The sequence below is a fragment of the Hyperolius riggenbachi genome, chromosome 4, assembly GCF_040937935.1.
Source record: "Hyperolius riggenbachi isolate aHypRig1 chromosome 4, aHypRig1.pri, whole genome shotgun sequence".
Lineage (NCBI taxonomy): Eukaryota > Metazoa > Chordata > Amphibia > Anura > Hyperoliidae > Hyperolius > Hyperolius riggenbachi.
The window spans coordinates 469,177,941-469,192,665 of record NC_090649.1 but is presented as its reverse complement, the minus strand read 5'-3'; the positions used below and the strand labels follow the sequence as shown (position 1 = coordinate 469,192,665).

The following is a 14,725-nucleotide window of genomic DNA, read 5'->3' as shown; positions in this document are numbered from 1 at the left end:
CGTGGAAACAAAAGCCCACTACGGACGGACACGCGAGCTGAATGCAATGTGAACAAGGCCTGATAGATGTTAGAATGTAAATCAGGGATAGGAAATATTTTACAATGGGCAAACACTGACTAAAAAAACCTAGAAACGGATATTGTAAACAATAAGCAATTTTATTCATTATGCTATTTTCACTACAGTTCCCTTTAAGCTCGAGTCATCAATGCTGCCTAATAAGTGGGACACTCAGTACCAGCATTTTAAATGGAGAACTGTTTATTTTTGTTCAGAAGTAAACAAAAGTTGTAAATTAAAGGTCGCAAACATAAAAAAAAAACCTAATAAATTCAGTAACGTGCTTAGTAAAGAGTGACCAGATGCATTTCTGTATGCTTTATAAAATAATATTAATAATTATATATGCATCCTCTTGATTCAGCATTAACCTCTTCAGGACCACAGGCTTTACCCCCCTAATGACCAGGCCATTTTGTGTGAAATAGGCCACTGTAGCTTTAAGGCCTCGCTACAGGGCCGCACGACACAGCACACAAGTGATTCCCCCCCCCCCTTTCCCCCCACCAACAGAGCTCTCTTTTGGTGGTGTCTGATCACCCCCAGGTTTGTTTGTTTGTTAATAAATAAATATTTGCTGTCTTTTTTAATAAAATTTTAGTTTTTTTTAATATGTAAATTCACACGGCTGTCCCCAGTACAGCACTGCCGCAGATCGCAGCGCTGTACCAGTAATTAGATTAACAGTCTCCTGAGCGGCGATTGCCGCTCGGAGACTGAAGGCAGAGCTCCGCTGTGTGCGATCTCCTGCAAAACAGAGCCCCAGGACTTTATGCCGATAGGCGTTAGGCGGTCCTGGGGCTGCCGCTGCGGCCCCGCCCATCGGCGTGACGCGGTCGGCTAGAGGTTAATATCAGTTTATGTAAAAATTACACAGCCATATGTACGAATCTTTGGGATTTTTGCTAGTGATGAGCTTGAATTTCGCATAATCGTAATTTCGCATTGTAATTCACAATTACAATGCAAAATAGAAATGTGAAATTTTGGGGAAAATTATAGTTAATTTTCCAAGTAAATTTTGCTTAAAATTAACTTCATTTTGTGCCGACTTTAGTGCTTAGAATCCCCCATACATGCTATAATCCCCAAAATCGCTATGTATGATAAAGCAATAGTGGGAATAAGACAAAAAAAAAAAAGGAATTTTGCAAAAAGACGCTGAAGTTTTTGAGCTGATCAATTTTGAAAATGCAAAGGAAAAATGACTTTTAGTTTCAAAGACTTTTATTGAATGTTGTATAAACAGAATATATCAAGTAGCGATAACATTAGCAAATGTCTTACAAAGTTGGAATACAAAGCTGAAGATTGTTGCTCGAAGACTGAAGATACATAACTGTATTATATAGTAGAGAAGAAAAAGTAAAGAAGATAACAATATCAGCAATAAAACAATAAGCTTAATTATGGCATAAAGGATGATAGCTCCTAATTAGTCATAGACTAGGGAGCTATATGGAGAGACACTCTATCCCGTTTAGGGGAGTGTGAGTGTTGTCGGGTTCATTAATGTTACAAGGGTGGAGACCGTCCCAGGAGGGGACGGGGTATATATTGGGTAGCTATGCTTTCTGTATTTATGTAGGTCGAGTCGGTAACGATAGTTTAATCGAAGGATTATGTGTAGGCTACTTTGGATGTTGTATCCTTAGGTCTCCTCTCGTATGGATCTGGAGACTCTTCTGGAACATGCCTTGTCCAGCCATGGTTGCCATACCGTGGTAAAGTGGTCAAAATGATCGGAAATTCTAGCGTTCAGTTGTTCGCATTGCATAATATAGTTAATTCTCTCACAAACTTGCCTATATCTCAGATCTGGTTGGAGCCATAAATGGGCTATATGCATTTTTGCAGCTAAAGCAATGTATTGCGTTAGTTTGTGGAAGGCGTAGGGAATCTCTAATGGTTTGTAGCCCAGTAAAAAATATCTTAGGGTCAAAAGTCATTTCGTATAAGTGCATGAATTTTTTTTCCATATTTTGGATGCTTTTGGACATGTCCAGAATATGTGATATAAGGAGCCTATGTCTGGGCAACCTCGGTAACACTGGGGGGTATTTAGTATTGTCAAATCTATGGATTTTTTGTGGTGTCATGTAGACCCTATGGAGCAGCTTTATTGAGGTTTCGAGCCCTGAGCTGTATAGACTTCCTTTAGATAATGTTTCCATACATTCTAGCCATGTAGTATCATCTAGCGCTTCTCCTATATCTGATTCCCAGTCTGCGGAAAAATGACTTTTAAGCTGTCATTTTTCTGATTATAAAAAATGTTTTTACTTTTTAACTTGTTTCCACCAATACCCTTAACAAACATAGCAATTTTGGAGATGATAGCATGCATTTGCTATTAACTGCTAAAGTAGGCATAAACAGTTAACAAAGTGATTTAACTTAAAAGGTGAAACCAAGATATTATTAAATAGGCAGACGTTGTTTGAAGCACACTTCGTTCTATAAATATATTAAATAGACCTATTACATGCAAAGTGAGATATTTCAGGCCTTTATTTGTTATAATTTTGATGATTATGGCTTACAGCTTATGAGAAACCCAAAATCAAAATCTCAGACCATTAAAATATTGTGAAAAGGTTCAATATTCTAAGTTCAAAGTGTGAGACTCTAATCAGCGAATTCATCCAAAATACCTGCAAAGGGTGCCTATTTCATATATTCGTTTTACCTCTTAACCAGTTAACGACCACCTAACGCCGATAGGCGGCGGCAGGTCATAAGTGGAATTAGCCCCCCCGCTCGGCCACCCAGAGCGCCGTTGATCAGACCCCCCGCAGCAGGACATCCTCCAAGTGGGGGAAACTAGAACCTGATCTGTGCTGCGGGCTGGAGAGTCCACACAGCACAGATCCTTAGAAAATTCCCTGGGCCTTATTTAAAGTGAATCTGAAGCAAAAAACAACAACATGCGTTAGTGTGCATTAGTTAGGATGTGTTAGTACATGTTGGTTTGCGGTTTTTCCATAGCAGTGTATTGCAAAAAAGGTATCCGTTAAAACACGCAGAGTTGAATATGTGCCAAAGGGAAACCTGGACATTACTTTGAAAATCAGTTTTCTTTTAGTTATAACTGAGAGCAACTAATTAAGTGTAAAAGGACTCTAAATTAAAGGTACTGGTAGGTAGCTAATCATTCTTCAAAAAAAATAGACATCTTGAGTTTAGGCACAATATAAGCAAACATTGCTATAATGCCTCATGCTGTACTTCATGCTGTTCTCAAACGATTTTATATTTTCCTTTCACTATAGTTTTATTTTACACCTAAGCATTATTTCTTATAGGAGTTGTTATACGACATGACCTGTACATGAGAGGGGTACATCAGACTATTGAGAGACGTGTTTTTCATGCCAGCGGGTGGCTCAATCCTCAACCACTAGTGGAATCTGAAAATGAAAATGCGTTAAAGCCACCGGTAACCCAAGCAATAATCAGTAACCTGGAACCGAACACAGAGTATGAGTTCTGCATCGTGACAACCAATATGGCTGGCAGCGTGGCTTCAGATTGGGTGACATTTAAAACTGAAGAGTCTGGTAAGAATTTCAAACTTTTGGTGACCAAAAAGTTTGGGATATTCCAAGTAGGTGGTACACTATTTCGCAGAACATTATTCTCAGAAATTACTTACATAAGAGGTCGAAATATAAATAGTGTAGTCTACTCCTTACTTTTTGTTACATAAGCAGTAACCTTGACTTTGGGTTTATAGGACAACACAGTATGCGAGTTAAAGTTGGGTTCTCTAGCACTCCAGGGAACCCTGAATAGTTTTCTCCATGCCCACAATTCAAAACCATAATTTTTTGTTCTAGCCATGGCCTTGTTTGTAGACCAACTTTCACAGCCAGACATTACCACTGGAAAGACAATTGCTTTAATGATCCTGATCTTTTTTTGGTGCAGACTTGTTTCTAGCCTTTAATATTTTGTCCAGTTTTGCCATAGATGTCCTCCCAGGTAGCAAGGGTTTCTTCATTTCCTGGCTGTAGCTTAGCCACCATCTGTGGAGATCCTCTCCATCTTTTTGCAGAGGATTTATTGGGGCAGATAATTAGATTTCTTGATATTAAGCAGCAGACCAGATTTAGTGGTTTCTTTTTCTTCGACATTCATCAACGTGTTAACTCTTCCTCACTTTCAAGTGAACCTCCAGACTAAAAATCGACTCAGCAGCACTGAAAAGGCCTGGTGTTTCTTTAACAGTTTCACAGCATCAGAACTTTGTTTCTCTTATACAAGCCTCATTTTTAGCTGCACAGAAAAAAACTGCCCGGGCTTTTTTCCCCTGATGCTGTGCAAAACATGATGGGATTTCTGATGTTGTTGCTCTCATTCTGCTGTTTTGGTGCAATTATTTTTTTCTTACATTTTAAATTTGACATTTGAAGCCTAGCGTGTGCAGCTGGGAGGGGTGATCAAGACACAGGACAGTTGGAACTGTGTCTTATGCTCCCTGTCACTTCCTTTCAACCAAAAAGATGGCTGCCCCCATGACAAAGATGGCAGCCCCCATGACAAAGATGGCAGCCCCTTTGAATCACAAACATTTGCCTGTTCTTTTAAAACAGGGTGGGTAAGAGATTATATTACCTACCTATTCTACTTAACATAACTAATGTAACTTGATGACAGTATGTTTGTTTAGGCTGAAGTTCCCCTTTCAGCTATCAGTGTGTATTTTTACTTGCACCCAAAATTACAAGTGTGTTATTAGTTTACAACATTTGGTGGAAATTGGCAACAACCGTAATCATTTTATGTATTTTTTTCCATTTGCATCAATCACTATATTTAGTACAATGTATTCCGGCCTAAATACATTTTCCAATCTTTTTGTATTTTTGCAGAACCGATTTTCATGGCACCACCTTCAGTGTCTCCTTTGTCTTCACATGCGTTAAATGTATCATGGGAAAAACCCTCCAATGAGATGACCAGAGGAGAGGTAACGGGTTACACAGTCAACCAAGTGGATGAGAATGTTGTCGGTAAATCAGATGCTGGAAGAGCTGCTTCCGAGGTTAGATCCTGTTTGTTGCATGTCCGCCTTGTTAGCTCTGCATTGTGCTTACTGCATGTCATGTTTAGTGATTAGCATGACATTTGCATAATCCTAATTTAGCAAAGTAATTTGCAATTACGGTGTGAAATCATAATGCGAAATTCTTGAAAAAAAATATTTTATTTGTAAATGTAATCAGGAACTGTAATTTCCCTATTTTGCGTCATTTTGTGCCACCTTTACAGGTTAATAGCAAAGCTTCCATACATTTTTTTCAAAAAGACCTTTTAGTTTTTTTAAAAATCTATTCCCACTATTTCCTTTAACATACATAGCAATTTTGGGGACAATAGCATGTATTGGGCTTTGCTTTTAACTGCCAAAGTTAATTACGTAAGAATTACACAAAAATGATGTGAAATCACGAATGGATTACAAGAAATCGATGGAATGTTCAAATCGTGTTTACATATGGCTGTAGCAGATTTCGATTATCACTTGTCAAGTTAGAATATAGCTTTCACCCATAACAACAATATACCACAATAGTGAAAGTAACAGAAGTAGCATGCTGCTAGGTTACAATAAAATCCAAAGATAGACTATGTATAGGTCGATATTGCCAGCAGATTCACTTTGATTGAATCTGCTAGTGATCTATCGACCCCTACACTCTTTGACATTCATCAACAGACTTTGCAACTCTTCCTCGCTTGCCAAATTCCAAATCTGATGAAATTGTGAAATTTCTTTTAGAATCCCAAATGCATTCCAAATTTTTCTGATTATGAAGTTGCATTGTGAAATCACAAAACTCTTCATTGCGAATATATTTTCAAATATGTTTAGGAAAACAGTACTCACAATAGGTTACAAGTTTACTTACTTTTTTCACTTAGAATGTTTGTTTTTTCCCTTAGAACTGTTGTTTTCATGTCCCTGAAGCATGCTCAGTAGGCAGTTATCACTTTTCGGACTATAAGATGCTCCTGACCATAAAATGCACCTAGATTTAGAGGGCAAAAACCAGGGGAAAAATATATACTACTATACACCTGGTGCATCGATGGTAAAGGGGCATCTTGTGGATTATGCCCCCTTGTGTCTCCCTGTGTCCTCCTCTGTCCCCCTTGTATCCTCCTGTGTCCCCCATGTGTCCCCCTCGGTCCTCCTTGTGTCCTCCTCTATGCCCCTTTGTGCCCCCCTCTGTCCTCTGTTTGTCCCCCTGCGTACTCCTCTGCATAGGTACAGTACAGGGAGTCCCCGACATTGCGGTGGGTTGGAGGTTCGTATTGACAAGCGTTCACAAATCAGGAACTTCCTGCATTTGGACTATAAGACGCAATGACTTTTTTCCTCCACTTTTGGAGAAGAAAAAGTGAGTCTTAGAGTCCAAAAAATACAGTATGTGAAAAAAAACGTTCGCATGACGCAAGTGAAATTTTGCATAACTTTTCAGAATTCTGACTTTCAACTGGAAATTGCTAAATTTTGATTGGAATGTTGGAATGACACAAACTCTGTGAGCTCTTTGCTGCTGACAGATATTGAAAAATGACATTTATGACAAAAAGTTTTGACTTTAAAGAGACTGTGTAACAAAATGTTCAGCTTTATTTCTTCAATCTTATAAGTTCCTATACCTGTTCTAATGTGGTCTGGATTACTGCAGCCTTTTCTAGTTGCAGTGTCTCTGTTATATATATAATCTTCTTTTCTCTGTCAAGCTTTGTTGATCCAGGGAGGAATGCACTGGCTCTGCTGTAATAGGGAGAAGTTATGCACGCCCCTTCCAGGCTCTGCATGCTTTGTTCATTCCTCACAGACAGTGTCCCTGCTTTCAGTTTCAGCTTGTCTGTGATGCAGTCTGTGAGGCTGAGGGGGAAGGGAGCTGCCTGTCACAGGTGGACAGGCAGTGCAGAAACTTGTAGTATACTGGAGTGCAAAAACTTGTAGTATACTGTAACATATATATATACATACATACATACACACACACACACACACACACACACACACACACACACACACATTTTAGTGTATGTGTGTTTTTGTATCTATGTATATATATATATACATTTACACATACATCACTTCCTGGTTAGCAGCCATGTTTTTTGTTTGTAAACACTGCCTAAAACTGGTGATTAATAGCCAGGCAGCGGCGGGGAGCGGCGGAAACTGCAAAGAAGGACCCAGGAGATCACAGTGACTCAGTTGGTATGTTTTTTTATTGTACAAATTGGACAGTACAGATCCTCTTTAAGTATTTTGAGGAATACATTCTGCTGAGGTTGTGTCAGGAGCATGAACAGAGGAACACGGAATGACCACAGAATACAGCTAAACTGATACAGAGACTAGCAATAAGGTGCAATAAAAGTGTTTATTTTCAGGACACTTTGGGTGCAAAGCATGCATACAAACATAAATGCAAAAATATGCAATCACTCAATGCAAGATCTATACAAAGATCCATCAACCAAAATAATACAATGTTCAAATGGGTCCCAGAAGCTAACTAACTAACTATTTAAATAATCTACACAAAATATACATACAAATATACAACAGGCAGCAGTACAGGAGGCAACAACAAGGTTAGGTAGCAGATTATGAGATGCAGGCGTAGTACAAGGTAGCAAGCATAAGCAGACTCAAGGCAAGGCAAGATATAGGTCCAGCAACAGGGTAATCAGATCAGGATTAGGTAACAGGAACAGGAGTGTCTAGAATACTCATGCCTGAGAGTAGCAAAGTTCTGCCAACTATCAGGATTTAGAGGCAGTTCTTAACCTTCCTGGCGGTAAGCCCAAGCTGAGCTCGGGATATGCCGAGCAGGAGGATATCTCTGCTTCTGGTGGGGCGAATCACTCCATTCAAAGTGCTGTACGCGCAGCTAGCACTTTGCTAGCCGCGGGTACAGCTTGATCGCCGCCGCTCTGCGGTGATTGCCCGCACGCAGCGGCGCAAGAGGGCCCCCCGCCAGAGCCCTGCGCTGCCCGGACCAATGAGTTCCGGGCAGCGCTATGGGCTGGATCGGAGGCGTCTGACGTCAGGACGTCGGCTGACGTCCATGACGTCATTCCGATCGTCGCCATGGCCACAGGAGAAGCCAAACAGGGGAGCGCGTTATATACGCGTTCCCCTGTTTGCTATTGATGCCGGTGACTATCGCACTAGAGGGACACATGCGCCCTCTAGTGGTGTTTCATGTAGCTACCACTCTGGTAGCTTTACATGAAACAAAAAAAAAATGAAAAAAAAAGGATTTTTGCCTATTTGGCAAAAACAATTAACCGCCAGGAGGGTTAAATGGTGCATGCAATCAGTAACAGGATGCAGTTGTTTGTGTGTGTCTGCAACAAAGGCTACTGAACCACTCACAGGCTACAATGGGAACTGCAAGTCCTTGTCCATATAGTTAATAAAAGGTCACCTGCTGGCGATGACGGAAGTCAAGGGTGACAAAATCATGAAACAGCCACCTGCTGGTGGATAGTGGAAATGCAGGGCAGTCCAACTCAGTACTACCACCAGCAGGCAGGAAATAGCAGACCGTGGTACGTAAGACGTTGCCTGAGTGACTGTACGGGTAGCAGAAGATCAAAATGTCCACTGTAACAGTTCTGTAAAAGACAGATCATATTGATAAGTAAACCATGTTTTCATTTCTCCAGGTAATCTATGTCGCAGAGAGTAGTGAATTGTTTTATGAAGCAGGAGGTTTGGAGCCTTATCTTGATTATGCCTTCACTGTCACTCTGTGCAATAAGGTGGGCTGTGTAACTAGCGATCCTGCATTTGGAAAAACATTGGCAGCAGGTAAGAGAACTCTATTTATCCTTCAAAGATTTTGAAACATAGTACATCTCTTACATTAAAACTATATTGGTGATTGGTCAGTAAGATTCGCCAGACCTGAAAGGGTACCTATACTGGCATGTGACAGGATGTACAAATACGTGTACATACAGTCCTAATCCTATATACAACTAGGCTGTGTTCCGCTTCCTCATTGTAAGGGTTAAGAACCCTTATTTAACTCACTTTTTCTTCTCAGTTTTCTCCAACCAGATAATTTTTCATCTTTTTATTTAAAAAACAACAACTTTTCAGCACTCTGCATTTGAAAAGTAATAATAAGTAGGTGAAAAGGGGCTGTCAAAATTATTCTAAGTATTTTCTTGCTTGCTAGTGGCTTAAAAGGCATTTTCTTGACAAGGTGTCAAAATATCACCTAGGCGAAAACATGTAGAAAAAATTTACTGCATTTGGCCCACTTTCTCTGTAGTTGGACTAAAAGAGGAACTCCGACCAAGAATTGAACTTTATCCCAATCAGTAGCTGATACCCCCTTTTACATGAGAAATCGGTACTTATCCGTTAGCTGGGCGCATCCGGCCGGCAGGTGGCGCTAATTACTATTCCCCCTCCAGGCCGACATGGATAGTAGGGAAAGATGTAACTGGTGGAGTTTTGTCGCCACCTGCCGGATGCGCCCGGCTAACGGATAAGTACCGAGAAATCTATTCCTTTTCACAAACAGACCATCAGGGGGCGCTGTATGACTGATATTGTGGTGAAACCCCTCCCACAAGAAACTCTGAGGGACCATGGTACTCCTGGCAGTTTCCTGTCTGTGAACCTTGTTGCATTGCGGGAAATAGCTGTTTACAGCTGTTTCCAACTGCTAAAACAGCAAGCAGCAGCTACATCACCTGCCAGCAGTAAAAATGTCACCATGTGATAAATGTCAGAATGTAAATTAGGGATTTAAAATATTTTACAATGGGCAAACACTGACTAAATCATTTATACATAATTATTGTAAAAATATAAAAATAAATATAATTTTAATAATAAAAAATAATAATTTTTATTACGTTATTTTCACTGTAGTTCCTCTTTAAATCAGTCTGTAGTGTAACTCTCAGGGACAACTTATTACAATCCACAAAAATCATGACAGGTAAACATTTCTGGGTGGAAGGAACAGATAAAAAAGGTATATAGGTAAAAGGTGTATGAGAGCTAACAAATTGATGCCCATATTCAATGAACTTTTTTTCCCAAGTTTCCTCCTAAGAGGCATTTTAACACCTTATGAATAAAATGCATGTTAAGCCACCAGCAAGCAAGAAAATAATTTTGACAGCAAGTTTTCACCAACTTTTTGGTAATTTTTTCAATTGCAGAGTTCTGAAAAATTATTTTGAAAGAAGAAGAAAACTTATCTCTTAGGAGAAAACTTAGGAGAAAAAAGTAAATTGAATAAGGGCCTAGCACTTTCACCATTCACTTCAAACAGTAAAAATGTTAGTTAGGTTTCTCAGCTTTCAAACACAAGGTAAGACTGGTACTTTCAAACCCGCTCAGCCAGGTGGTCAAAAAACAAAAACTAAAATAAAAATGTAATGATAAACAATGTACATTGCAAATGATGATATTTTCCATGCAAAAAAAAAAACCATGAGCCTGGACTAGATCTTTAATGTCTCTGCTATCTGACATATCTATTATCTGTAGTCAAGTCTGATTATTGTTTTGCGGTCAGGTCACTGAATCAGTCTAGGTGTTGAAAATGACGAGTGTTGGTGATCAGATTCGGAACAATGTTCCAGTTTCACTTGAACAGCACACTTCAGCACCATTTAGCACTGAACTTGCGGACAGGTTCAGGGGGAGGGCACTTATTTGCGCTTCACAACACATTTCATGTACTGTAACTCTGATACTTCCTCCTTTCGGCTTTTGAAGAAGGAAGTATAACGTCACGAGAAAGCCTGCGTGAAGTACAGATAAATGAACTCTCCCTGACGCTGTCCGCAGGTTCAGTGCTGAATGGTGCTGAAGTGAGGTGTTCAGCTGAGTTGGGAACAATGTTTTGAATTTAAACATCAACAATGAGTAACAGTTTCCTGCTACATGCAACTAATGCCTCTTTCAGTATGATGAGTGTCTGTGGACAATCTTATTGCAATAGTACTCCAAACAGAGTCTTGTTGACAAGGTTGCAAAGAAGTGCAATTAGTGCTTAAAAAGTCTTATCTGGCTGTAAACTAAACTAGAAAAAATATTATTTAATGGTATTAAAGCAAACCCAGGCCAGGATGTGTGTAATGCACTGTTCTTGATACTTATCTTGGGAGAGGGAAACCTCTGGATCCTAAAGAGGCTTTCCCCATCCTCCTCTGCAGCCCCGATCGAGCACTGGCACCCACGAAGTGTGGCCTCCATGTGCAGGGGCAATAACATCGTCCCACTCAGGCTCCCACTCCGGAGGAAAGAGCTAAACCCGATCAAGTCTGCACAGGAGCGCAGACCTGATCGGCCCCAGCTTTTTCCAAAGAAAGTCAAGCAGGCCAGTGCTAATGCACCTGCGCAAGCTGCTAAGAAGCCCTTTTTTTCGTGGGTCATAACACTGGAGTGGGCACGCAGAGGAAGACTAGGGAAGCCTCTTAACCCCCTTGGCGGTATGAAAAATACCGCCAGGGGGCAGCGCAGCAGTTTTTTTTAAAAATTTTTTTTTTAAATCATGTAGCGAGCCCAGGGCTCGCTACATGATAGCCGCTGCTCAGCGGCATCCCCCCAGCCCCGCCGATCGCCTCCGGCGATAGGCGATCAGGAAATCCCGTTCAAAGAACGGGATTTCCTGGAGGGCTTCCCCCGTCGCCATGGCGACGGGGCGGGATGACGTCACCGACGTCAGCGACGTCGGGACGTCATTGGGAGACCCGATCCACCCCTTGGCGCTGCCTGGCACTGATTGGCCAGGCAGCGCAGGGGTCTGGGGGGGGCGCGCGCGCCGCATGGATAGCGGCGATCGGGCGCGCGGCGGCGATCGGGGTGCTGGCGCAGCTAGCAAAGTGCTAGCTGTGTCCAGCAAAAAAAAATTTTTTTTAAATCAGCCCAGCAGGGCCTGAGCGGCACCCTCCGGCGGCTTACCCCGTGTCACACACGGGGTTACCGCTAAGGAGGTTAAAGAAGACCTGAACTGAAAATTAAAAGTCAAAATAAACATACACAAGTCATACTTACCTCCCATGTAGTCTACTCGTCAATCTCTTTCTCCTCTCCCGCATCCTGTTTGGCCACTGTGATCAAGGGAATTCTCCGTCCTCCATTTTGAAAATGGCCATTACCCCATAACAGCTTCCTGGTCAGCACACTGTTAAACTGTAGCAGCGCCCACTTGAGCCATAAGGAAATATGGACATTACCTGGCACATCAGATGTCCTAACAGCTATAACTGAGAGCAGCTGGTATATAACTGACAGCAACTGATATATTTTAGTTCTGAAAAAAATGTTGTCAGAACTAGAAGGGATCATTGTCAGAAGAAAATGGTGAGCTTCTGAGAGGAACTGATGGCGAGGTAACTATGTAATGTTCATTTGAAGCTACCTTATGTGTTTATTTTAAATTTTACTCAGTTCAGGTTCCCTTTAAGGATCCAGGGGCTTCCCCCTCCTAAGGTTATTACCCCCAGGGGCACTTTTTTTCACTACAGGTACACTTTAAATTCCCAAAAGACTAAAGCAGCACCAATCTACTTTTAAGAGCAGTGATGAGCGAAAATGCTGACATTGTTTTCACATTTATTTCGCGAAAATAATCTTAAATTCAACTTCAAATACTATTGAAAATCATTTTGTTATAACTTTTTTATCCACTTGAGGACCACAGGCTTACACCTCCCGTAGAGACCAGGCTATGTTTTACAATTCAGCACACTGCCGCTTTAACAGTGTGCTGCACGGCCATACAACTTGGCACCCAAATGAATCTGCCCCCCTTTTCAGGCCACCAACAGAGTTTCTGTTGGTGGGCTCTGATCGCTGACGCAGGCTGTTTTTTTTTATAATATGGACTATTTTTCCCCTCTCCCCCCCCCCCAGGTCCAATCAGGGTGATCCCCTTTCAAAGGCATCAGTCTATAAGAGGGGATCGTGTAGTGAGCCGCTCCAGAGGACAGCCAAATGACAGGGCTGTCCCCATTACAGCGCTGCCGTAGAACGCACCCACCCTCCCGATGCCTATCGGCATTAGGCGGTTGGGAAGGAGTTAACTGCGGTAAAAATACAGATTTTTCATGTTTTTGCTGTAAAATGAATGATTTTTCACTTTGCAGAAAATTCTCACCATATTGGGAGAATTCATTGTATTTTTGCCCATAAATTTCTCGAAAACGAAAATGCCATTTTCGATGCAAAAATTACTTTGCGAACAACACTGTTTAACCTCCCTGGCAATCACTTTCCCCAGGATTTCTCTGCAAAAAGTGATAAAATTAATTTTTATAACCTTTTTTTTCCTGTAACTTGCCAAAATGTGTCAAGCAAGGGTCTAGTATACACTACAGGAGAGTATTGATGTGCATGCATGTTTATACTGTTCATAGCATGTTTTGTATGGACATATATATCTGTCAATACTGCTAGGGAGGTTAAAGAACCACTCAAGCGCAAAAAGTAAGCCGTTAAAATCGGACATAACGGACAGGCTTCGGACTAGTCCATCTCCTCATAGGGGATTCTTGGGGGTTTTCTTTGTTTTCAAAAGCATTTCCTGAAAGGCAGTTTAACTGTTAAAATAGTAAGATTACCAGCCAGCCTCCCTACTCACTTGCACAATGTTTTGTCAGCTAGACTTATGGTTCATACACACTTGAGATAAAAGTCTTTGGAAAAGGCAAGATCACAGACCAATTTTACCCCCTTCCATGTAGTATGAGAGCCATACCTACACAGTCTATTCTATGGAGCTGCACTCCCCATCAGATAAAATCTTTGCAAGATGCTGCACACAAAGATGCCCATACACATTCAAAAGATCATTATCTGCAAAAGATCTGTTCCTGCAAAAAATCCATTCCTGCAAAATGCATTCATAGTCTATGAGATCTGCAGATCCTCATACACACTTGGTTTAACAGACAATCATCTGCAGATCAGATCCACCAGGATGGATTTTCAGATCTGCAGATGATTGCCAGATATGCAGATGAAGTCTGTTAAACAAGGTGTGTATGATGATCTGCAGATCTCATAGACTATGAATGCATTTTGCAGGAATGGATCTTTTGCAAGAACAGATCTTTTGCAGATAATGATCTTTTGAGTGTGTACGGGCATCTTTGTGTGCAGCATCTTGCAAAGATTTTATCTGATGGGGAGTGCAGCTCCATAGAATAGACTGTGTAGAGTATGGCTCTCATACTACATGGAATGGGGTAAAATTGGTCTGTGATCTTGCCTTTTCCAAAGACTTTTATCTCAAGTGTGTATGAAGCATAGCAATTGCCATTCAGGGAGTTCTATTGTAAACATAGAAAGTGCTGACAATCCCCCATGAGCAGATGGACCCATCGGTTCTGTCAGTTTTAACTGCTTACTTTTTTTGGTCCTTTAAGAGAACTTTTTTTAAGTGGAATTCCCCTTTAAGTCTCAGCTAACAAAACGCAGTGACATCCCAACAGCTTGCATTATATGTTTTTTTCCCCCCATATGTCCCTTCTCTGTGAAGTCGCCTGCCTTGCAGTTTTCGTCTGAGTATGCCCTGTTCTGTCTCTCTGTGCTGTTTTTTATGGCAATTAAGACCACAGATGCTAATCTGAAGAGTATATTTTT

General features: G+C 41.1%; 1 protein-coding gene across 8 annotated transcripts in view; it reads left to right on the top strand.

Annotated features, from left to right (window-relative positions):
* Nucleotides 1-14,725, top strand: part of USH2A (usherin) — a 1,078,291-nt gene that overhangs the window by 258,965 nt on the left and 804,601 nt on the right. For all 8 annotated transcript variants that reach the window (XM_068232882.1, XM_068232881.1, XM_068232884.1 and 5 more), the window contains 3 exons: nt 3,369-3,623; nt 4,938-5,110; nt 8,773-8,917. In XM_068232882.1, coding sequence (XP_068088983.1) covers nt 3,369-3,623; nt 4,938-5,110; nt 8,773-8,917 — 573 coding nt within the window. The remainder of the gene's footprint in view (nt 1-3,368; nt 3,624-4,937; nt 5,111-8,772; nt 8,918-14,725) is intronic.